Raw genomic sequence first — 24,085 nt, 5'->3', positions numbered from 1 at the left:
GAGCTTCGGAGCGGTGCTGCGAAGCCGGGCGGGGGGGCAGGAACACCTGCCCCAGCCACCCCGCTTCGGAACGCTGCCCCGAAGCAGGGTGGGGGGGCGGGAACGCCTGCCCCCACCGCCGAGCTTCGGAGCGGTGCTGCGAAGCCGGGCGGGGGGCAGGAACACCTGCCCCAGCCACCCCGCTTCGGAACGCTGCCCCGAAGCAGGGTGGGGGGGGGGACACCTTCTGAAGGCGGGCGGGGGGGGGCCGAAAGTCTTTGTCCCCCCTGCCTGCCTTCCCAGGGGCTTTTAAATCGCCCCAGACAGCGGAGGAGTCCTCCGCTGTCCCGGGGCGATTTTAAATTGCCGCCCGCCAGCATTTTAAGATCGCCCGGACAGCGGAGAAGTCCTCCGCTGTCCCGGGGTTTTTTAAAATGCTGGGGGTGGGAAGAAAAGCCCTTGTCCCCCCCCCCAGCCTTCAGAAGAGGTCCGGGGACAGACTGTCCCCGGACCTGGTCTGAAGGCGGTTTCCCTAGGAACGCATTAATTGATTTTCAATGCATTCCTATGGGAAACCGTGCATCGCAAGACGAAAAAACCGCAAGACGAAGAGAATTGCGGAACGAATTAATTTCGTCTTGCGAGGCACCACTGTACAGGAATCTGTAATCTGGAACTAACCCATCATTCCACCTAAGGTCTTCTTTGTACGAAGAACTTAACTCCTCCCAACCCCCCCCCCCCAGCTGACTTCATTTCTTAAGGAATTCCTGACACTTTTGTGAAACAAAGATCTTGGAGTTGAACTAAGCTCTTAAGACTATGAGAATGTCTATCCCCTTTTAATAAGAAAGCAGTGAATGTTGTGCCACAGCACAGGGAGTGGGAGCCCCTGCTCAGTTTTTCAGGATTGTGTGGGGAGAGGTGACTCGTAACCCCTTCCTTGCCTGTCTTGCTGTGCTGCGGGGGAAGATGAGGTCTCCCTGGTGGCAAGATCAGTCCTGGTGGGCCTTGCCACTTTAGGGATAGCTTTGACCACAATCTGTCTGGCTGTGGTACAATGCTGCTCTGGGTCAGACTCCAGGAGACTAAAGTCTGCTGCATCTCAGCAGATATGTTCAATATGGCCATGAGCCTAGTGAATGGGTGTGGAAATATTATTCTTCTCTAGTTCAGAGGCAGTGTGTTTTGCAAAGCGCACAAAATTCCAACAGACACACACGTCTCATGGATTTAGCATTTGATTCATCTCATCAGATGGTGTCCTGTTAAGAAGTTTTGTATCCAGTTTTGTGTTGCTTCCTCTAAGTGAAATTCTGTGACACTATTTCTCTTTTTGCTCATTTCTAATGCCTTGACCATTCAGAGGAATATACGAAGCTGCACTTTGCTGAATTAGAACATGGTCCATCTAGCTCATTGGTCTTCATCTGGCGTTCTGGGATGCACTGCAGGGGGTCTAAGATGGGTTGAAACAAATATGTGGTAAAAATTAAGATATGAGTCTCCAAATGAAGGTTTGGGTTAAGATTGGTCTGAAGTCTGCATGATCCTGGCACTCTATAATCAAGGGGACTTGATAGTTGTTGCAAGTAGGATTTGCTGGAACTGGGTTGCTTGCAATTAGGATATCTAATTATTAATTTGGTAGCAGGAGATAAGAGATTAGTATGGCTGGAATTGGCTTGTGTATTGCACTGACTGATACGTACTGATCCAAGTGCACGTGTCTCTCTTTTCAGAATTTTTGCCATGTTTTGGAATGTGGGTCCTTGGAAATGTGTCTTGCCCCTACAGCTTTGCCTGCTGGGTTTTGCATGGCCCTCTGTGTGGGCCAGCTCAGGAGCCTTGCCACAGACTTCTATCACAGCAGATTCCTTCCTGCAAGACCTCTTCCTCCGGTATGGCAAACATGACAAGCTCACTTTGCAGCAGCTCAAGTCCCTGTTGAATCGCCTTGATGTGGGAGTTGGAAGGAACAACATTAGTCGCACAGAGCAGCAGCGTAGAAACATCTCCTGGGTAATGTATTGTATTTATATAAGCTATTTCTGTCCTGCTTTTGAAGGTAGTGAGTGGGTCCACAAATCACCCTACCAATGCTAAAAACCTGGCTGTTATAAATGCATTCCACTGAAAAATATTAAAATGATAAAACCTAAAGGGTCTATAGTGGGGCACCTTTAATTAAGTCCACTCAATTGATCTTGAAAGCTTTCTGAAATAAAACTGTCTTGAACTGACACCTAAAAGTTAACAGAGAAGAGGCAAAAAAGATGAACCTCTTGTTGGGAATCAAGCCTTTATCAGGAGAAACTGGCCACTCTCCAGGCACCCGGCTTGATCTCCTGTTGACCTCCCTGTCTGCATTCCCCGGCAGGATACAGGCTAGGTTGCGATAGGCGATCCTTCTCGGCGTGAGAAGAACACACACCCTCTTTCCTGCCCCCCCCCCCCGGGCAGGGGAAAGAGATAGACAGAAACGTATTTACATGCCTTTATTTCTGTCTTTGCAGCGTTACAGAAAACGTGACTGCTCTCTTCAAACTCCAGCAGTCGAGAGACAAACTCCTCCTGTACTTCCTGTACAGCTCATATTACACTCTGAGCTAATTCTGGTGCCCTCTGCACCGTGAATTGACTGTCCCTCTGTTTCCCACGGAACAGTCCCAACATTCCCATTATGTTTTGCTTTCAAGCTACCAGCTCGCGGCCACATTGCTTCTATATTGTAACACCTCTCTGGGGAGCAAGTTCTGTAATGTTGGTGCTGCCCCTGAGAAGGCCCTGTTCAGCATCACTACCCTCCTTGCTTCTTTTTAGTGGAGGAGGGGCAGGGTCTCCCTGTTATAGGTAGGTTTATATAGGGAAAGATGGTCTATGACATGCCCAGGTCTGGACCATTTAGAGTGTTAATGGTCAAAATCAGCACCCAATTATGGTTTAGTAGCAGTAGTACCCATATTACTTTATTATTCGTTGCAGTTGCTATCTTAGAAATAGTTAAATTATTATTATTATTATTATTATTATTATTATTATTATTATTATTATTATTTATTTGTGCTTTTATCTTGTATTTTTATCTCGTGGACTTCCCTAAGATCATTGGATGAAGGGGGTGTGGGTGTGTATACCATATTTTTCCGTGTACAAGATGATGTCTCTCCCTCCCCCCCCCCCCATTTTTCAGTCAAAAATTGGGGGTCATCTTATACACAGATTTATATCTTAAGTCTTGGGTCAGCTGGCAGCTCCTGGCATCTCCTGAGTGGAGTGCGCTATTCAGGGCGCTGGCTGGAGAGGTGAGGAGGGAGCTTGGCCGCAGTGCCACCAGCTCTCACCTGCTGAGGCGAGGCAAAGCCAGATGCAGGCTGGAGAGGTGAGACGAGGCGAGGCTGTGCCGAGATGCGGGGTATCGCCCCTCCAAAAAAGCAATTTCCCCCAAAAGCAGAACAACTTGAACAAACTGATTTCTTAATTTTGGGCTCCCAAAAGTAGGGGTCATCTTATACATGGGGTCGTGTTATAAATGGAAAAATACTCTGTGTGTATTGCAGTTTTAGTAGTATTAAGACATATTCACCCTACCCTCCAGCTGAAAAGCCTCCTGGAATGGTTATATAAGATCTATACAAACGTGTCCCTGCCCTCAAGCATCATAAAACTGCTATGTTTTTATACTCACCAGCTTGAATAAAAACAGTTCAGGGAGAACAGGAGCCAAAGGGAGCTAGAATGGTGATAGGAGGCCGTGCATAATTTGTGGTCTTCAGCAAGTGTGGGTCAGTAAAGCTCACTGGGAAGCCTTCAGGGTGTGAATGCTAACAAAAGGCACAACTCTGGGATTTTCACCACGCCTTGCTCTCTGTCCTATAGTGCTTCAGTTCCTCAGAGCTCTTTTCAACCCACAATCTGAGTGAAGACTCCAGCCTTGGCAAGAGTGAATTCCGAGAGTTCTGCCCAACCATCCTGCAGCAGCTGGAGTCAAGGGCATGCACGTCTGAGAACCTGGAAAATGAGGAAGATGAGAGGACAGAGGAGGGGAAGCCCAGTTCCTCAGAAGGTGTGTGTGCAGTTATAAGCCAGCCAGCTAGGCTAGCAAAAGTTTAACAGCTAGTCTTTTAAAGCAAAAGCTTCCTGAGAAATGCCTTCAAATCCTGACCATCCTTGTTCTCCTGCAAGTTGCTGTAGAAATGGAATGCCAACCAGAACTGTAAGCAATTGTTCTTAATGGGGTTTCCTTTTCCAGGTACAGGTTGACATAATGCCCCATACACCCTACCCTTGTTGTGTCCTTGCCTAGGAAAAGTCAGTTGATCTAAAATCCACCCCCCTGGTATGATTTCATTGTGCTCCAAATTGAGCTGTCAGTGCTGTCAAGGCAGCTCCATGCATATGCTTGCTGCTGCATACTTACAGGTGAAAGTGGGCCTTTGGAAGTACAGGTATTGCTCTCAATGAAAGACAAAATTAGAATTGTTTAGGCTGTGGAGAAGAAAGCATGAGGTTTTATTCAGTGTTGGTCGTGCTCAGAGCAGACCTATTGAAGTTAACGGATATGACTAACTTAGATCTATTAATTTTAGTGGATATTCTAAGTAGAACTTAGCTTGATACCACCCATGGTGTTTACACCTTTACACACAATGGAACAGCCTATAGGCTGACTCTCAATTTTACTCCTGTCATTCACAAATTTGTGAATTCACAGATCTTCCTGTTTGTGGACAGGAAATGTGGGTCCACAATTAATGAACCATATATAACACACTTTCCCCTAGTTAGGGAACTATGCCAACCACCAGGTCCTATACTTGCTTACCTGAGAATAAGTCCCTTTAAACTCAGTGGAGTTACTTCTGAGTAGACACATACAGGATTGCACTGTATGACAAAATAGAGAACTTGAAAATACTATCTACTGAGAAGAAAAAGCTCAGTATATAAATAAGAGGTCGTCCCTGCTGGTGGGTATTTGCAGAAGAGCCAGTGATTACAACCGCTTTTGTAGATCTTAAGATGGGTATGAGTCATCATTGAGATGTTACAGGAATATTAAACAAAAAGGCAACAGGATAAGAAACAGTGTACTTTAAATATGTATGTGTGTGTTTGTTTGAAAAAAGGATTTGCTTAGTGCATACATTTTCACTGTTAAGTTTCCACTTTTATTTCACAGACCTTTTGAATTTGGGAGGAGGGGTTCCTTCTACACTTCCTCTGCCTGCTGTGGCTCCTCAGCCCAGCACTGGCAATGTGTCTCACAGGCAAATATGCAGAAATCCACACATCCAGTTGTTTACATACAAACTGCTGCTGCATATAAGGATCTGTGGATTGGGGAAGTAATTCTACCCTATGGTTAGAAGAGGAAAAGAGTTGGCTGCCTCAGACCCTCTCAAAGCCGTCCATGAAGAACATTATAAGAAAGCTTCACCTGCCTCAAGATCATCTCCCTTGCTGGAATCTGGCGCACAAACCTTCCAGATATGGCCTGTCACAGATTTTGAGTAACCTCGTAGATGTATACACACAAAAGGAGGTCAAAAATGACCCTAAAGAGTCTATTGTTGACATTCCAGAAATAAGGAAGTGAGATTAATGTAATATGATTATTCTTTTCAGCTTTCTTCGTGTTGTTCACAGACGTTGCCTGAAGCCAGAAAATTTGGGTCTGCAGTTAATGAGCAACATAAATTGTACACGTTTTATCTAAGGAGCTTTAAAAATGGTTAATCTAAATCTCTTTTTGCCAGTCAGTGAGCGATGGCAAGTTTCAACTTCCAACATCCTGGGTAATCTAAGCAAATTCCTCACTGATGTAACCTGAATGGCAGCATACTCTTCAGTTTTTGTTTTATGAACCTTGTTTTGTATCAAATTGTAACATTTTTAAGCAACCTGAAATCCTAAATCACAATTCCTGCTGCCTCTACATCATGTTTTCAGTTTCTTAATAGATCCTGATATTGAGTTGGTATTGAGTATAGCTCTCAGTACCAAGTTTGAGAAGAACTCAGAGGCTGCGCTTCTGTCTTCTGGCTATCCTAGTGCTGTACATCTTAAACTCCTAGAGAATTGCAATAAAACCTTATTTCCAGTGAGATCAACTTCAGCCTTCCCAGCTTTGGCTGTCTATAGAGGCCCCTTCCTGTTTTCAATTATTTGGGTAAACTGGCCCTCCTTTCTATTTGTTTCACAGTCTGGGGCTTTGGATTTCTCAGTGTTTCACTGATTAACCTGGCCTCCCTACTTGGCGTCTTCATCGTGCCCTGCACCAAGAAGGTCTTTTTCGCCCGAATCCTAACGTATTTCATCGCGCTCTCCATCGGGACATTGTTCTCTAACGCACTGTTCCAGCTGATCCCAGAGGTGCAGTAAGACACAGACACATGGACTGAGTCACAATCTACTTTTCCTGTCACTAAGTTCTCTGCTGATAGGCTGCTCAAAGTTTAGAGCAGGCATCCCCAACCTGCGGCTCTCCAGATGTTTTGGCCTACAACTCCCATGATCCCTAGCTAACAGGACTAGTGGTCAGGGATGATGGGAATTGTAGTCCAAAACAGCTGGAGGGCTGAAGGTTGGAGATGCCTGGTTTAGAGAGGGGGAAGCTTGCCCTGCCCAGGGATTCCTTTTGGGGATGACCTTTTCTCCTCTGAGCATCAGGAAGCTTCCTAAGATCAGCTGAGAGAAAAAGAGCAAATTCTCCTCCATGGTCCCTGTGTAGGCACATACATGAATTCTGTGCTTGCTCAGAGCACATCTTGGGAATTTTCTTGAGCCATAATGCATGTTTCCTCATTTCAAGGGCAGAAGCTTAGCACCACTCTCCTAGTCCTTGTTTCTTGCCGTTCACAGTCATCCAAAGCAGCAGTGTGACTTTAAAGTGCACCTTGTGGGTGTTGGCAGCGCTGGGAGGATTTTGCTTCTTGACCTCCATTCCACCATTGATGGAAAGGGGTTGATTGTGCTTTTAGTGAGAGGTTTCTTCACTTGTGCAAAAGTGTGAAAAGGAATGTTGGGTTTTTTGGTCATATCTGCTAACTAGCACAATATTTCTTTGGGAACGTTGTGAGGGCAACTTCACTGAAACAATGGGAAATAGTACCCTTTACCTAAACCTAGCCAGCTAAAGTAGATGTTGCCTAGAGTGACCTAGAGGAAGAGGTATACATTAATCTGGATCTATGTGTGGGCTGTTTCTGTAGGCTGAGTCCTTCTAGTAGTCAAGTTCATTCACTGGCCTGATGAAAGAGTAGGTAGGGGAAAAAGTGTGGCTGTCAGCTTCAGAGACTGTTTTGCAAAGGAACACCAATATTCTGGAGAAAGATCTTTTATGTTTTTTCTTGGCTTCTCTTTCAATAATTGATCTGATTTTACCAACAACAAAAGAAGAGGTTTCTTGAGCAGTGTTGGACTTTGCCAGATTTAATCTTGACATAATTTTGTTTGAATTGCATGTTCTGGGGCTGCTTAAATACAAACAAGAACACTCTACTTCCTGATTTTGGAGTTTGTAACCCTTGTCTCCTTCATTTGCTCTGTTTTTGTGAGGGCACAGTTTTTGCAGTTCCGCAAGCTTCTAAAATTGTGGGCTGAAATAAGACATTGGTTTGTCCATGGTATGAAAGAGCCACCCTTTGAACCCAGGACCACCTTTGCTGTCTGTCCTGGCCACCTCACCAACTGGCTTCTTCCATTGAAAAAGGCTAAGGTCACAAATCTTAGCAATACTATCCAGAATTTTTGAAGCTCCTATGTTGTATCGCTAATTTACTGCCTGTCCAAGGCATGACGTACTGTATTCCCTCTTGAATTTATGGTATTTTCAGCTCCAAAACTGTGCATCTGATGAGGGGGAAGGAATTTGTTGCTTGAAAACAAAACTATATTTGTGATCAAACTGTAACAGAAATTACTGTATATGCTTCACCTCCATGGTTAGTTGCCTGCCGTGGAAGAACAACTGGTATGCATTTGCATCACTCACTTAGTTGGACTTTGGGGACTTTCTGTAGTTGGGCAGCAGAGACTCTGTAATTCTACGGGTGCCCATCTGCTCGGTAGGTATGGCCACATGCGTATCATATGTACAGGCAAGTAACTGTTCACTCTGGCCAGGCAACAGACCATGATGGTGGGGGGTGTAGGATGCTGAGAGTAAAACAGGTGCTCTTCATGACACTGGAACTCTGGTATTGTCCCTGTGCTAGAAAAAAGAGGGGAAACGTGACTGGACAGCCCCACCAACAGTCTGGAGAGCTAGGGACGTTAAATGCTCTCGTCAGCTATGGTATGGACGTCTTACAGTTGTGATCTGAAGCATCACTTAGGGACGGCTTGAATGGAATTACAAACTTATGTACAAACTAATGTGCATTTATAGAGGCCATTTGTAGCAGGACTGTCTACAGAATACATGAGATATGGAGAGATCCCACTCTATAGAAAGCGAAAGTCTCCACCTTGCTTGTGAAGGGACTGGTCTCCTCCATATCTCATATGGGTGCAATTGTCCCATGATGAAACTACCACCTATTGGAGGTGCACAATTGTCTTTGCTGGAGTTCCAGAGCCAGAGTACACCAGGTACTCCCAGCATACTTAAAGCCATATCCAATTAAACATCAATCACTAATGAAAGTCTCCTCTCTCCCTCCCACCCTCTCTCCTCTCTCTGTGATTTAAATTCATTTCTGCATATTCCTGTGTCCTGACTTCCATGGCATTCATCCCGCCTGTGATTTCACGGGGGGCGGGGGCTGGCATTCACACCGCAGTCTGGGGTTATGGTTTCCTCTGTGTGACTGTCATCTCCCTCTGCTCCCTGGTTGGAGCCAGTGTGGTGCCTTTCATGAAGAAGACCTTTTACAAGCGACTGCTCCTCTACTTCATAGCTCTGGCGATTGGTACTCTCTACTCCAATGCCCTCTTCCAGCTCATTCCTGAGGTATGACTAGGGCCTCTTGGCCTTCCTTGTGTGGCTGTTTTTGTGTCATCTGTGGTGAGAGGAATTCTAGTAGAAAAGTGATATTGTGCTGGTGGTATTAGTCTTGGATGAGTTGTGAACTGTTTGGCACTTGAAAAACTTAGTGGGGCATTTCCTTGGGTTTTCACTCTTTAGAGTAGTGGTAGCCAGCGTGCTGCTCTCCAGAGAATGTTGAAATCTAACTCCCATTATCCCTGACTGTTGGCTCTGCTGGCCTGGGCTGACGGACATTGCAGTGCAGCAGCGCCTGGAGGGAAACTGAGCTGGCTACACCTGCTTCAGTATTACAATGTCAGAAGAAGTTAAAAACGGCTTGGAAGCTAACTCACACCTGACTGTAACAGTCTGAAAGCAAGGCCAGTTAAGATAATGACAGTCCCATGCTGAGAGGTCTTTGTCAATCTCATGCCTTTAAAGACAAGGCTCCTGTGCTAGCACATAAGGCTGCACAGATGACACCTGCTGTCAGGAGCATGTGGAGATTGCAGCTGTCCTCAGTGCTGCTTCCTGGGTGGTGCCATCCAATGCAGGGGGAGGCAGGCTAGAAACGAAGCTGTGGGGGAAGCCATGGGGTTTGGAGCCTCACAGTGCTTCCATAGCCAATATAAAGAGCTGGGTGCTGGTCCCTGGCTTGCAAGCTGGGAGGCAGAGAATAGAAGGGTGAGCAGAGCAAGCAAGGTAAAAACAGAATAAAGGGAGGGGAAAATAGGAGAAGAGCAGGTTGCATTGTCCTAAGGAAACTGAGGCTGAAGGAAAAGACAACATGAAGAACCGAAAACGGAAAAGGACTGCTAATCCTAATCATAAGCCAAAATAAGGGATGGGTGATGGTCGAAGAAGGTAGTTGTGTGTGAGGGTCTAGTTATGGTTTAGGAGCTAGACAGGAAAGTGAGAAGCCATTGGTGGTTGCACGGTGCCTTTGTGGTGCTCGTTTCCTCCTCATAAAATACCTGACTAACGTCAACATTCAACGGCATGTTCTTGGGAAGTTTTCCTTTGTAATGAAAGTGTTTGAGACAAAGGAGCATATCTTATCTAGAAAGGGGAGGGAAAGTGGCCTTTACACCATAAGAAAAAACTATAAGAAGGTCTGAGTCCTAGGAGGCAAGTCAATGAATCAATGGGTCATAGTGGAATCCCTCTTGTTCTTACACCAGGTGAGATACAAATGAGCTCTGGTCAGATGATCTTCTGCTTTAGGAAGTGGTAAAACTTATGCCTGAGTTGCACCACTTTGTGGATGTGGATTTACATGGCTGAATACTACTACATTTTTTTAATGCACCACATATAGAAAACTAGCCAATCAAACAGCAAGCTTCTGGCCTTGCTGACTTCTGTCAAACATGGTTTCTATACGAAAGGAACATGTGCCTGTGGAGAAGCATTCAGCAGTGTGAACCCACATCCCACTTGGCACAGCTGCAACACAGGTTTATTGCTGCCATAATGTGAATTCAGGGAGCAGCCAGCTGCCATCAAGATATACTTCTGTAGGTCAAGTGATAAATTCCTGTGCTCTGCAGCTTTTTACTTCCTCTTAGGCCTTCTCTTAGATTGAAACAGGTGGGAGGCAATGTAAACTGCATAAATGTGCTGTTATTTAAGTATACTTTTCACTTACCTTTTCTTGCCCCTACTCCACAGGCCTTTGGATTCAATCCTCGGGAAGATGATTATGTCTCCAAATCCGCTGTTGTCTTTGGGGGCTTTTACTTGTTCTTTTTCACAGAGAAAATATTGAAGATGCTTCTCAAGCAGAAAGACACGGTGAGGGAGGAACCAAAACACTTACTGATGAGAACTACTTCTGGTGCAAATTTCCCATTACTGTTCTTTTAAACAAATATTTGAATATTGCTTGGCATCAGATATAACAATGTCATAATTTTGAGGGACAGAAAGCTAAAGAAAATAAGACAGTAGTTTTCCCTTTAAATATATTAGAAGCAGAATTCTTTCCAGAGAATCAGCAGTTTAAGATGGTAGCTTGCAAACTTTTATGTGCAGTGAAACTCTTTTCCACACTGACCTGCCTGTTGAAGAGCCCTGATGGATCCAGTACCAACCCTGCACCTCCAGCTGCTTGGCGATGCATTTTGGAGAGTACCCTGGTTTTGTGTGGGGCAGCAGCCAGGCCTGTTGGCTGTCACTATGCGTGTGCCAGAATATATCCAGTACTCTCTCATGGCTGCATATTTCAGGGCACTGTTTGCAGCCAGCTGTTTTTCAGGGAAGCTTATTTGCCAATGCTGATTCCTCCAGAGCATTGCAGATAAACTAGTAGGATGCCATGCTTCTCTCTGCTTCTGACCAATAGCAGACAGCAGGGTGAGGCAGCGGCACTCACCTAACTTACAGTTGCCTGCATCATGGCTGGATGCCAAGAGAGGCAAGACGACAGCAAGGTCAGCACAATACGCATGCGCTAGCAGAGCCTATCGAGCGCTCCTGCCACCATGTGAGCTCGCCAGCACCTCACTTCTCTCTGTCCCAGTATGCAGCGGCAACCAGGTCAGGTGAGAGTCTCTGTCTCATCCTGCCATCGTCCACTGATTCTCATCTCTAGCTCTCAAGGGATCTAGATTGGAGAATAAATGTTACTGCTTCTTAGTCTCAGAAGCCCAGAGTCCATCCTGCAATCTGTCTTGCATCTATTGAGGCTATTCCAACTACATCTGCTCTTCCTTTCCATCTTTAGAGTGCTAAAAAAACCCTTCAGACTTTGTGGCGCCATCATAATGCCTAGCCTTTTCTCCTCCCCTTGCCCCCAGTACTTTGTTTAATATCAAGCCTGATACAGTGTTCCAAGGGAGTTGCAAGCTTGCTCACAGTGTTCTGACATTTTGGTTGATGCTAAGAAAAAAATATTACCATACCATTACTATTCTGGATTTTATTTTATTTTGACCTAATGGACCCACATGGCCAGCTACAATTTTAAATGTTAAATAGTAAGTCACCAGGACAAACGGAGCTCTGAAAGAATGCATATATATCACCCCTCTGCCATCCTCGCTAATGGCAGTAATAGCAATCTTTACAAAAGCCTCCAAAGGTATTCCAGAGAGGCTTCCTTTTAGTACCATTCAAGTCGGTCAAAACGATAGTGTAAAATAAAACACTATAAACAGTTTAGAGACAATCCAATTCCTAACCACTTCCCTTCCTGTTCACTTCCTTCTCTTTTTTCTTTTTCTTCTTTTCTTCTTTTCCAGCCCCGTTCGAAGCCCTGTTCACTTCCTTCTCATGCACGCAGCCTTGTTCAGTGGTCTTCCAGGCCTTTCGGTTCAGTCCTTGGACTTTCAAACATTTGGTGCCCATAATAGCAGATTCAAAACAACTGTAGAACATTTGAGTTAGGGTAGTTTGCTCAGCTGCTTTAATGTTAACTGATAATGTATGGAACAGTCAACAAGGATATTGCAATGAGAAAGCATATCTCATAAACAGGGTCATGTCATGGAATGTTCCTTTATAGACGCAAATTAAAGTTGATATAACTGATTCCAGTTGAAAAAAGGCTTTTTATAGCCTACATAGCTAACATACTAAATGGAAAGCTCTTTTATGAATCAGTAGGCACAGAGAGTTGCTTTTCATGACAGAGAAGTCAGCAGTGAACTACCCTAAAAATACTATATTGTGGTGTCTGTGAACTGTGAGATCATAAAACTTGCAGATAAGTGTTGTGGAATTCAGCAAGTTACTAAAGAATTATAAAGAAGTGTGGTGTGTGGTGCCTTACTGGTGAAAAGCCAGAAAAATTTAATGTGAGGAACTGACGCAGCTGACAGTGGGGAGTATACCCTAAGCTGTGTTGGAGCAGTGTGGGGTGAAAGGTTACTTGCTGATCTGGCTGGCTTGCCCCAGCCATCCTGGGTGGCTTCCAACACAACAACATCAAACATTAATAGTAACAATCTGATCCAATATAAAAGTCACAATAACTTTAATAACGTACATCAAACATTCAACATGCATCAGAATCTTATAGTAAACAGTAAAATTAAACACCAGCAAATAATAATTAAACAGTTCACACTTATCAACTCCAATAAAGAATTAGCAATCTATAATCAATAAAAATAACAGCAATTCACATTGCATAAAATACCACAAAACATACAAGACCATCTAAAAGGATCAGACTGAGAAACAAAGACACACAACTTATAAAACTATTTTTTAAAAATATCCCTGAACTCCTCTCTTCCCAGCTGCTGCTGCTGCTGTCCTCAAAGTCATAGCCTGGGAAGGGCTGGGTGGGGGGGTTCAAGGCAGGTGGAAACGCCATTGCCTGATGAGGAACAGAAAGTCTCTCTCCCTCCCCTTCAGTTCTTCCATCTTTGTATCCCCCAGAGTCCTCATGGGCACAGCCACTACAGCACTGAGACCCTTCCTTCCAAGAAAGACCAAGAGGAGGGGGTCACTGAAAAACTGCAGAATGGTGACTTGGATCACATAATCCCTAACAAGAATAGTGACCTGGAATGCAAGAATCCATCTGTTGATGAGAAGATTGTTGGCTCCTTGTCTGTTCAGGTACCTACCTATACTACTAATGTATTGCTTCCAGCCCTGCTGGAGATAAATTGTCTTAGTTTGCAAGAATCATAGAATCATAGAGTTGGAAGAGACCACAAGGGCCATCGAGTCCAACCCCCTGCCAAGCAGGAAACAAGAAATAGACTTAATGGGAAGACTGATCCAAGGTAAAGCACCTCATATGTATCTTAGTCTGCTTTTGTTGGGAAAGGGTAGAGGGAGTCTGCCTTTGGCCCATGCAGACATAACATCTGCTTTCATAACCAGTGTGCAGTGTGCTGTGACAGCTCCTGATGTCTGATGACTTACTTCTGCAGAAGCAGATGGATATTGGCACAATCATAGGTGGGTGGTTTGCACTGATGTACTGGCACAACATGGAAAATATCAGCAAACCTGATACCACAAAATTGTCAGGCAAACAGCTTGCTTGGGTAGAGTGGGGAGGTGAGATGAGGCAATGTTGGAAGTCTGTTTTCATTTGACGTTTTGTTGGTTAGGACATTGCTACTTTAAATTCCTTGCTCTGCTCCACATTTCCCAAAGCATCAGTGTGCTTTTGTATCTCCAGTTGTAGGCACTAGGTGGCCGTGTGTACACATTGTATGATGCCGGCTCCATGCAAGTGTGCTCTTGTACTGCAGGAGTTGATGAGAGAACTCTTAATTTCAAGCACTGATCTGCTGCCTTTTCAGGACCTCCAGGCTTCTCAAAGCACTTGCTATTGGCTGAAGGGCGTGCGCTACTCTGACATTGGCACCTTGGCTTGGATGATCACCCTGAGTGACGGCCTCCACAATTTCATTGACGGCTTGGCCATTGGTGCCTCCTTCACTGTGTCCGTCTTTCAGGGGATCAGCACTTCTGTGGCCATTCTCTGTGAAGAATTTCCTCATGAGCTAGGTATGTGCTCCTCAAACTCTGAGATGGGACTGAAGCAAATGCCAGGAGTGTGGTGTCTGGAAATTCTCTTGATGTCTACAGGACAAAACCATGTATACAGCCTTTTCTAAACAGAGGTGCAAGTGGGAGCACTTTCCCCATGCTTCAGAGGGGTGGCTGGGCCCAGCCCTGTGGGACTCCCTTAGACAGGGCCCCTCCCTGCTGAACTTCAGGCTCTTGACAAGGACTTTCCTGCTTCAGGTGGCATTTTAAGGTAGCTTTCTGATTCTGGGATAACTTTCAATTGTTCTTATTCTTTGTATTTTTTAAATACACCTTATTCTGAGTATTAAACAGGATATAAATACCTGAAGTAAATTAATGAGGTTGCAGAGTAGGGCTATTGAAGGTTGTGACCCAGGAATCACTTAATTTAGTGTTGGGTGGGGGAAGTCCCTTGAACAGTTAGTTAGTAGCTTAATATCCGTAGCAGATGGGTCAGAGGGGGCAGGGGAACAAAAGATACAGAAGTGTGGGCCAGATTCAGTTAACAAGTCACACTAGCGGAAGCCCACACTTGTCTCAGAATAAGGTTAGTTGAAACAAGTCACTACCCTCAGGCACAAATGGCTTTGTGGGCAGATGATTTGGGTGGAGGGCGCAGTGAAATTCTGTGTGCTGTCAAAGGATGCTGGAGCTCCTATTAACCATGTGCCAGAATACTATGGGGAAGCAGGCTTAACTCACCACAACACTGCAGGAACTTTGTTATTTTCTCCAAGTGTAGAGAAAATGAATGTGGCCTTCAGGCATCTCCTTTCTCTGGCGGGCCACAAGGAATTCATGGTAGTGTTTGAACAGCCTTCACCCACCTGGCACCTGCCACTTCCATCAGCATGGGCCACGTTTGTGAAGGCTTTGCTAGAAACTAGTTTTATGTACTTGTGTCCCACTGTGAACTGATCCCTCGAAAGGAGGATTAAACCAGACCAGTCAGGTGCTTGGAGGATTGTTAGAGTGGTCAGCAATCCTTCTGTTGGCCATGCAAGCACTGAGTGGGACTTGGGAGACTACAGCTCTCTTTGCAAGCCTTCCAGGTAGTTACCCCCCAAAGTTATCTGGTGATCTAGTTGAAGGAGGTGGTTGAAGTGCTTTAGTGAATTTGAGGTGTCTGAACTGTATATCATATATAGAGTCATTAGGGTTTAATGCTTAACCAACACTTTTGTGCATCACCATAAACCTGAGAAAGTATATCAAACAAATATTTTTGATTTGCAAAATGTTATTGTTGATTGAACAGGAATCTGATTAAACTTTGATCCCACTGACCTGATGCAATCTCTCCTTTTTCACTTCCTTCCCATTGCTCTTGGTCGTGCAGGTGACTTTGTCATTCTGCTGAATTCTGGAATGTCCATCCAGCAAGCGCTGTTCTTCAATTTCATCTCTGCTTGCTGCTGCTATGTGGGACTAGCCTTTGGGATATTGGCGGGCAGCCACTTCTCTGCCAACTGGATCTTTGCTTTAGCTGGTGGAATGTTTCTCTACATTGCATTGGCTGATATGGTAAGTCCTCAGTTTGGTACTTTCCTGTTCAAAGGAATCTTGATTCATCCCTGATCAAATATTATGTGGTCTTCCACCGCAGTTGGACCAAATGTGCCTGCAGTTTCAAAAAAGTTGGTGAGTCCTTGTCTAACCATTGCACAACATTGTTATATCCCATAATTAAAGAAATAGAGGCATTGCACATAGCATCTGGTAGATGCTTCCTCTGCAGACTTTGTAGTCCTAGCAGGTGCCCAATACTGAAGGGAGGCCCTGGCTAGCTGACACAGGTAGGGGCTGTTAACAGAGGGGGCATGATCCCTTGGCTGAGTTAGAATACTGTGGGTCAAACCTCAGCTGCCTTTGTGGTGGGGGGGGCAGGGAGGGAGTTGTAATCAAATCTGGCCCTGTCTGACCCATGTGAAGGGCTGCCCTGCCTTCAGGGGGCCTCAGCTGGGTGGGCAAAATAGAAGGGGAAGTTGGGAGGGGGCTAAAGCGTCACAATCCCACCATGGGGAAATGGCTGGAAAAGCGGTGTCCCAGTTCCCATACCTACTCTTTCCTTTTTTTATTATTATTTTATTTTATTTTATTTTACTTCTTTATTTCATGAGAGGGCATTTATGTGATTTTTGCTTATTCCCGGATCGTAACACCCGCCTAAGTCGGGAGTCACCTGTATCTATTTCACATTCCCATGTTGTGTGCTTCCCTTCAGATGGCAGGCAGACAGGCATAGGAGCTCTAGCTGTGTTAGGAATTAAATGGCATGTGGGTGTCCACATTTTCTGTAATACATCTCTCTGACTAATTTTGAAACTATCAGAATGCAGAGTTGTATCTTGTTGGTGGTGAGCCTCAATCCAGCTAAATTTGTGGCTAGGTTGAATTCAAATCAGATTAGACGATCAGCAAAGTCAGTCCTCAGGGAATGTGCAGGCGACCTTGGAACGGACAGCTCACGGAAGAACCCCGACGAAACCTAAGAGGAGGCGTGTAGTGGTGATAGGGGATTCCCTACTGAGGGGAACAGAAGCAGTGATCTGTGGGCCTGACAAGATGTTTCGCGAGGTGTGCTGTCTCCCCGGGGCTAAGATCCAAGATGTAACTGAACGACTGCAAGGAATCATAAAACCCACTGACAAATACCCTTTCCTCTTGGTTCATGTGGGAACCAATGACACTGCAAGCAATAGCCTCCAGAAGATCAAAAGAGACTACGAGGCTCTGGGCAGGAAATTGAAGCAATTAAATGCACAAATTGTCATCTCATCTGTCCTCCCAGTTGAACGACGTGGCCCAGGGAGGGAGGAAAAAATAGTGGAAGTGAACAGCTTGCTTTGCAAATGGTGTAAACAGGAACGGTTTGGATTCTTAGATCACGGACTGCAGTTTCTTGAAGATGGACTTCTGGCAAGCGATGGGCTGAACCTCACAACAGTTGGGAGGAATGTTTTTGCCAAAAATCTCAGAAACCTCATCAGGAGGGCTTTAAACTGACTAATGTGGGGGAGGGAGACAGTGCTCCTGAAGGTAGGAGTCTATCAATTGATGAAGATGATCATCCAAATGTCATAGACCAAATGGAGCAAACAGCATGCAGACCTAGTGGTGGGAGGAAAAAATCCTTAAATAAGAGACACGGGGGAATGATTAATGGACTTCAATGTCTGTACACTAATGCGCAAAGCATGGGAAATAAACAAGATGAGCTTGAGCTCTTGGTACAGCAAACTAAATATGACATAATAGGCATCACTGAAACCTGGTGGGATAAGTCCCACGATTGGAATGTAATAATGGGGGGATACAATCTATTTCAGAGAAACAGACCAGACAAGAAAGGAGGAGGAGTGGCGTTATATGTCAGGGATGTGTATACCTGTGAAGAGATCCAAGATTTAGAACCTCAAAGCCAAAGTGAGAGCATTTGGGTCAAAATTAAGGGAGAGAAGAATAACAGAGACCTCATTGTGGGAGTTTACTATAGATCCCCAAGCCAAACGGAGGACATATATGATGCCTTCCTGGAACAAATGGCCAAGCATGCAAAAGGAAGGGAGATAGTAGTAATGGGGGACTTCAATTACCCGGATATTTGTTGGATGTCAAACTCAGCCAAGAGCATAAGGTCAAACAGATTCCTCACTGGCCTTGCATACAACTTCATTGTCCAGAAAGTGGGAGAAGCAACAAGAGGAACAGCCATTTTAGATCTGGTCCTAACCAATGTTGATGACCTGGTTAGTGGGGTAGAAGTGGAAGGATCATTAGGCGCGAGTGATCATGCTCTTCTGAAGTTTACTATACAGCGGAAAGGAGCAGCCAAGCATACTAGGACTCAATTTCTTGACTTTAAGAAAGCCGACTTCATAAAACTTAGGGAAGTGCTGGGTGAGATCCCATGGACAGTAATACTAAAAGGAAAGGGAGTTCATGATGGCTGGGAGTTTGTTAAGAGGGAGATAGTAAAAGCACAACGTCAGGCAATACCAATGAGATGGAAACATGGAAGGTGCTTAAAGAAGCCAGGGTGGCTATCTAAAGAACTTTTAACTGAGTTAAGATTAAAAAAGGATGTGTACAAAAAATGGAAAAGGGGGGAAACCACCAAAGAGGAATTCAAACAAATAGCCAGCACGTGTAGACACAAAGTCAGAAAAGCTAAATTTTTGCACAGAATGAACTCAGGCTTGCTAGAGAGGTTAAAAGCAACAAAAAAGGCTTTTATGGGTATGTTCGTAGCAAAAGGAAGAACAAAGAAACAGTGGGGTCACTCAGAGGAGAAGATGGTGAAATGCAAACAGGGGACACAGAAAGGGCTGAACTCCTCAATGCCTTCTTTGCCTCAGTCTTCTCCGATAAAGAAAACAATGCCCGACCTGAAGAATTTGGAGCAAATGATTCAGCAAAGGAAACACAGCCCAGAATAAGAGGCCTGAGGGAGGCTTCCGGGACACTGCTGCTGCTGCTCTAGTGAGTTTGGGGTAGCCCAATGCAAAAATCCTGAGGATCCATGTGGATCCATGCTTTGTAACAACGTTTTTGCGCCATTGTGGCCCCATGAAACAGTGGGTGCGTGTGTGTTTTTGGTGCAGGCTGTAGCCATGGAAATGCTATGTGATCTGATGGTGAATTTGGGGTGACCCAGTGCAAAAATCCTGAGGATCCATGTGGATCCGTGCTTTGTAACCACGTTTTAAGTGGGGAGGGAAGGAAAAGAACTCAAGGAACAAGGAGCTTTTCCGCGGGGAGGAGGGTGGGAAAGAGCACTGTTGCTTTAAAGGTATACTTAAGGTATTTGCCCTGTGCCTGGGTTTTTGCCATTTAACAGTTTGCAGCCTTTTCCTTCCGCTCCTTGTTTTGAGGCAGAATAGATTTGAGCAAGTGAGGAGGACTTGGATTCCAGGGGATTCACCATTAGCTGTGTAAAAGTGCTCCTCCTTGCAGCCTGAACGATAAGCAGCCACCAGCAGCAATAGAATGGAGCACAAAAAAGCGGTAGGGGCACTAGGACCCAGACAATGCTCAAATCTATCCTGCCTGAAAACAAGCTGCTCCATCCCAGCCGATCAGCTGAGACACAGGGGGATTTGCGAAGTTTCCCCCTCTCCCTCATGCCCTCCCCAGCCTTTTTTTTTACTTCCTGGTTTTCACTGCGCTGGCTCAGAGCTCGAGGTGGGTTTTATTTTGCTTCTGGTTGTTTAAATTTTATCTTTCCTGCCGTCCCTCTGCAGCCTCATTGCTCTGATTAGAGAGCGCGCAGACCTTTGCTAGCGTCTCTCCCTCCTCCCGTGTAAGCGGCTGCTGCCGGCTTTGCTGCTATGGCTCTCCTTCCCTCCCTCCTCCCGGCTCCAGGTCGCTTTAAAGAAAGCAAAGTGAGAGCCTCGTAGAGCGTGTAAGTGGCTCCCGCTTTGCTTGACTGACGGCAGCCATGGCTCCGATCCGTGCATTTGCTCCATAACACGCACAGGCATTTTCTCTTACTTTCTCGGAGCAAAAAAGTGCGTGTTTTGGAGCGAAATTTACGGTAAGTTGGATAGATTGGAGCTCTCTGTCTTGAAAAGACTTGGTCCTGCATAAAATTAAGTTTTTATATCTGGTAGGAAATACTGTATAGCCTCTTGGAAGATATGGCTTTGTGTTTGCTACAAAACTAAATGTAATTTCTTTCTTCTCCCAATAGTTCCCAGAGATGAATGAAGTCAGCCGAGAGGATGAAAGGAGTGGTGGTGCTCTGATTGCCTTTGCCATCCAGAACGCAGGACTGCTGACAGGATTCACCATCATGGTGCTGCTTACCATGTACTCGGGTCAAATCCAGCTTGGATAGAGACATGCATCTTACTAATGGAAGGTGTATGGACTGTGTAAAGCACAGAATCTTCTCCAAAAATTACAAAAAGAGGCACTTTGATTAAGCCTGCTTCATGGATTCCTTCCTGGTTGACTTGCAGTGACTGATGAAACGCCCCACTGTTGGGTTAAGTGACCTAAGGACCACTTTATTGTGCTGCAATAGCATTCCCTCCTTCATCTTCTGAAGAACTCTGGAGGTGGAGGAAAGCTTCTAGCTTCTTTTTACCTCCTTAGGGGACTCAACCAGAGGGGTTCAAATACCCCATCATTCTTGGGCTGACAACAGACTGCTGTGTACACAGGTCTGTGGCAGTGTGGTTTTGATAGCAGAGAGCTCTTCCCACCTCTACATGCCCAAATTGCTTGAAGTTAGTAGATTAGAGTTTTAAATGGAGTATTGATGCTTAGTCAATTGGTTAGTTGGTTAGGTTTAAAAGATGGCTCAATTTTAAAAAGGGTAATACGGCTCCAGACTTCAGATAAAATAAATAATACAAGAACTTACAAAAATAATGGGTGACAGGTATCCTCTTAGAGAAGGCATTTGAGAGAGAGCGAGAGGGAGGGAGAGAATGTGCTTGCCATGGAGCATGCATGTATGATCTAAACATGTAAGAATATTTTTATTCTAAAATACTATGCTTCATACAAATTATGCAATATGAGTAAGGTTCGTATGACTGACCTTAGATTTCTTTAATCAGGTAGCAGCGTTAGTTGTAAACTGTTAGGGACATATGAATGACTGTCCCCCTGGTTTAGGAGTCCTTCTTAACTCCCTCCGCTATGTTTTTAAGAGTGCCCCTTTTCCTTGGACACTGTGGGGCAAGATCAACCTTCCTCTTAATCTATTCTGTCTTCCTTTTGTTAGCCCACTGAGTTGCTTCTCTTGAAGGTGAGCTTCTGCAGGGCAAATGTGGCCGGGGTGAGTGCATTTATGCCCAGCAAAGAATGAGACATAAAGCAGTTGATTTGCATCCTCTGCTTGATGTGAAGGCCTTGGAGCAGTCTATGAACGTGAACCCCAGATTTGGAGAGGGGGTCTTAGGGAGGTTTCCTCCATGATTAGACTTTCCCAGAGTCACTAGGTGAACCAAAGTATGATTATCATATTGATAATATCAAGTCCTTCAGCTTAAGTGTAGTAAATTTTCCACCTCACAAATTCTCGTTGAGAATTTGTGAGTGTCTCATCACCAAAAGGAAAGCCTCGTTCTTTAGCAGAGAACAGCCATTCCTTGGTATGACTCCTAGAGTTTTTAATCTTTTGGGGCAATGCCTCTGTATCACCCTGTCTTGATGCGTAACGGAATGAATGTTGTCCTCTCTCTTTTCCTCTGAAAGGGGTTTGAGATGCAGAAAACAGTTGGATCACTTCCAATATGTTCCCCTATTATGGAAAGGCTGTATTGGGGCTGGATTCCACACCCACCAGGCCCAATATATTGTGGTGCTTGGGGTGGCAAATCCAAATTCCTCTTCCCTGGCAGCCACAGGAATGTCCTTCTGCACAAATGATTGGAAGCTTCTCAAGAGCCCTTAATATGATGCTCAACTTTGCTTACATGCTTTCTCTCATTGTAAGGCTACCTCTTCCTTCTTACCCAGGAATCAAGAAACTGAAACACCTTTATACTATTCTGAGGTCTAACGAACTCCTCCTCTTTCCAAGTAAAATGCAGATTGATTAGAAGATAGTAAGCGTTACCAATAGTCATGCAAGATTGGGACATGATCCATGGGTAGAATATAGCTTTTGCATTTCCAGTAAGGGGTGGGTTTACTATGCCAACCAGGCTTGGCAGTTCTAACCGGCAGGCAGAATAATTTGCACTGTCATTGGGCAGAGGGGGGAAGTGACTGCTGAGGATGTCTCTCTCCCCACCCCCGGCCTTTTGAACACTCGGCTGTGATGAGGGCTCAAACACCCACCATTTTTTGAAGGCTGCTTCTTAGGGCTTAATAGCTCTTGGTTTGTTGTTTGTGCCAATGAGCTTGGAGAAGAGGGGTAGATTCCCTCTTTCTGTTATAGGGCTCTTAAGGCCCACATGGGTGGGGCAGGGGAAAAATGGGACTGATGTTAGAAACACCATAAGCAAGCTCGGCCCCCCTGAAAACATTATAATACTATGGATTTTGATGTTTTTGCAGTACTTTTTTGTGATTCTGCAAATGTAACTATTGGTTAAAATTGCTGTTCAAACTTGGAGCATGCCTAAAAGTTGAGGCCCATGATAGCACAATGTGGAGAGCATTTGCTGGGGCATTGCTTATTGTCATAGTTAGGGGGGCACCAATTTGAGTTTCCCCATGGAGTTCTATTGCATAATGCTGCATTAGCTTTTAGAGGCATTGTGTATTCATTTTTTTATTAGGACAACTGGCCGTAATATAATAATGAGTTACACTTTCCTGCACAAAGAAAGTAATGTTTACTACTCTGCTGTGACTCTTGTGGATATTTTGAAAAAAATAGATGTAGATCAGAACTTTACAATATACCTGCATGATCAAATAGTCATTATGTCTTGAACCATCTTGCGTTGCTAAAAGGCATTAGCAACATTTCATTCAACAATCCATTAGTTCCATTTAATTCAATAATCACCATTTTCCCCTTATTGCTGCCACATTATTATTTCTAAGGCACCTTATATATATTTATGATTGTTATAGGATAAAATCTTTTTGATCATCACTTTTTAGTTTTGACTTGTCTGTGTGAGTCACTGTGAACAGGGAAACGCTCATTCAAACCTCCTGGTGGGGTTTGACTCCTCCCCTCTGGTACATTAAAAAAAATCAGACCAAAATGAAGGTCACCCTTTGTTCCTTAAAAAGTCAGAAATGAATTGCCCAGTACCCACTTTACAGTCCCCTATTTTGTTACTTGACAAGCAAATTTAGGAGGTCTGAAGTGATCATTCCAACATCTTTCTTCGTGGTTTTCATCCAGGAATTAACTGCTTTGAACAAATACAACAGTTTTTTCAGACTAGTAGCAGGGAGGTGATTTTCTAACCATTAAGATAGTTTTGGCATCCCTAAATGCAATAGTATGTATGTTAAGGTTCCTCCCGAGATCAGTCCAGTATTTAATCTGGATAGGATCTGTGTCCAGTATCTTCATCTCAACAATAATAGATTCCCCTTTGCAGCAACTTTCCGCTGTTTAATTCAGTTGTTTCTGTAGCCTCTAGCCTACTTTCTGTGTGGAGCTAATTAAATTCATTTTGTAGCAAAGGGGTGTTGGTCCTACTCTTGACAGCTGGAACAGTATATGAAAGTAATTATGAGATCACGTGCCGCTGGATCCTCAGAAGTTGGTCGTCCTGAGTTCAGTAGGGCCTGCTCTCAGGGAAGTGTGTGTAGAACTGCAGCCTTAACTCCTACGGACCTTAAGGAGGCTGTGGGTGCCATTATTGTACATGTAATTTTGAAGAATGGAAAGAGAAGGTACCATGTCTGTAGGTTATGCCAGAATAATTTGACCTTTGAGGGGAAAGGTTTTGAGAGGAGAGAAAGCAAAACTGACCAAACTTCAATTTGTATTTGTTTCTTTAATATGCTTGGTTTTCTAACATAATTTTCCCATCTCAGTATTTGAATAACTCAGGAGTTGTAAGAAAGTTTGTGGAAACAAAGAACATAACTTATGACACATGACTTGTAAAGTTATTTGTAAAATCCATAAATAAACTATATTCTGTAATGATTTTGTGAAGTGTGCTCTCCCCCCCCTTAGATACTCAGAGGAGAAGCCTGGAAGAA

General features: G+C 44.5%; 1 protein-coding gene across 2 annotated transcripts; it reads left to right on the top strand.

Annotated features, from left to right (window-relative positions):
• The first annotated feature begins 1,516 nt into the window (after positions 1-1,516).
• LOC310698995 (metal cation symporter ZIP14-like) lies at positions 1,517-24,026 on the top strand. 2 transcript variants are annotated; one of them, XM_083520588.1, is made up of 8 exons: positions 1,517-2,001; positions 3,859-4,045; positions 8,766-8,935; positions 10,622-10,744; positions 13,337-13,519; positions 14,218-14,425; positions 15,789-15,973; positions 20,142-24,026. In XM_083520588.1, the coding sequence occupies exons 1-8, from the start codon at positions 1,732-1,734 to the stop codon at positions 20,286-20,288; spliced, it is 1,473 nt and encodes a 490-aa protein (XP_083376714.1). In that variant the 5' UTR covers positions 1,517-1,731; the 3' UTR covers positions 20,289-24,026. The 2 variants fall into 2 exon arrangements, with proteins under 2 accessions (XP_083376714.1, XP_083376715.1); XM_083520589.1 differs by lacking the exon at positions 8,766-8,935 and adding an exon at positions 6,185-6,354.
• The last annotated feature ends 59 nt before the right edge of the window (positions 24,027-24,085 follow it).

This window comes from Podarcis liolepis, assembly GCF_965112155.1.
Source record: "Podarcis liolepis genome assembly, contig: HAP1_SCAFFOLD_197, whole genome shotgun sequence".
In the NCBI taxonomy this organism is placed as follows: domain Eukaryota; kingdom Metazoa; phylum Chordata; class Lepidosauria; order Squamata; family Lacertidae; genus Podarcis; species Podarcis liolepis.
Note: the sequence above shows the minus strand (reverse complement) of the source record. Positions and strands in the feature narration are given on the sequence as shown.

What these genes read in the sequence shown, in the direction of transcription:
- LOC310698995 (XM_083520588.1), top strand. Translation starts at nt 1,732, where the DNA reads ATGTTTTGGAATGTGGGTCCTTGGAAATGTGTCTTGCCCCTACAGCTT. An exon ending in GAAGCCCAGTTCCTCAGAAG is followed by an intron (nt 4,046 to 8,765) that starts GTGTGTGTGCAG and finishes TTCACACCGCAG; the next exon opens with TCTGGGGTTATGGTTTCCTC. An exon ending in ACATTGCATTGGCTGATATG is followed by an intron (nt 15,974 to 20,141) that starts GTAAGTCCTCAG and finishes TTCTCCCAATAG; the next exon opens with TTCCCAGAGATGAATGAAGT.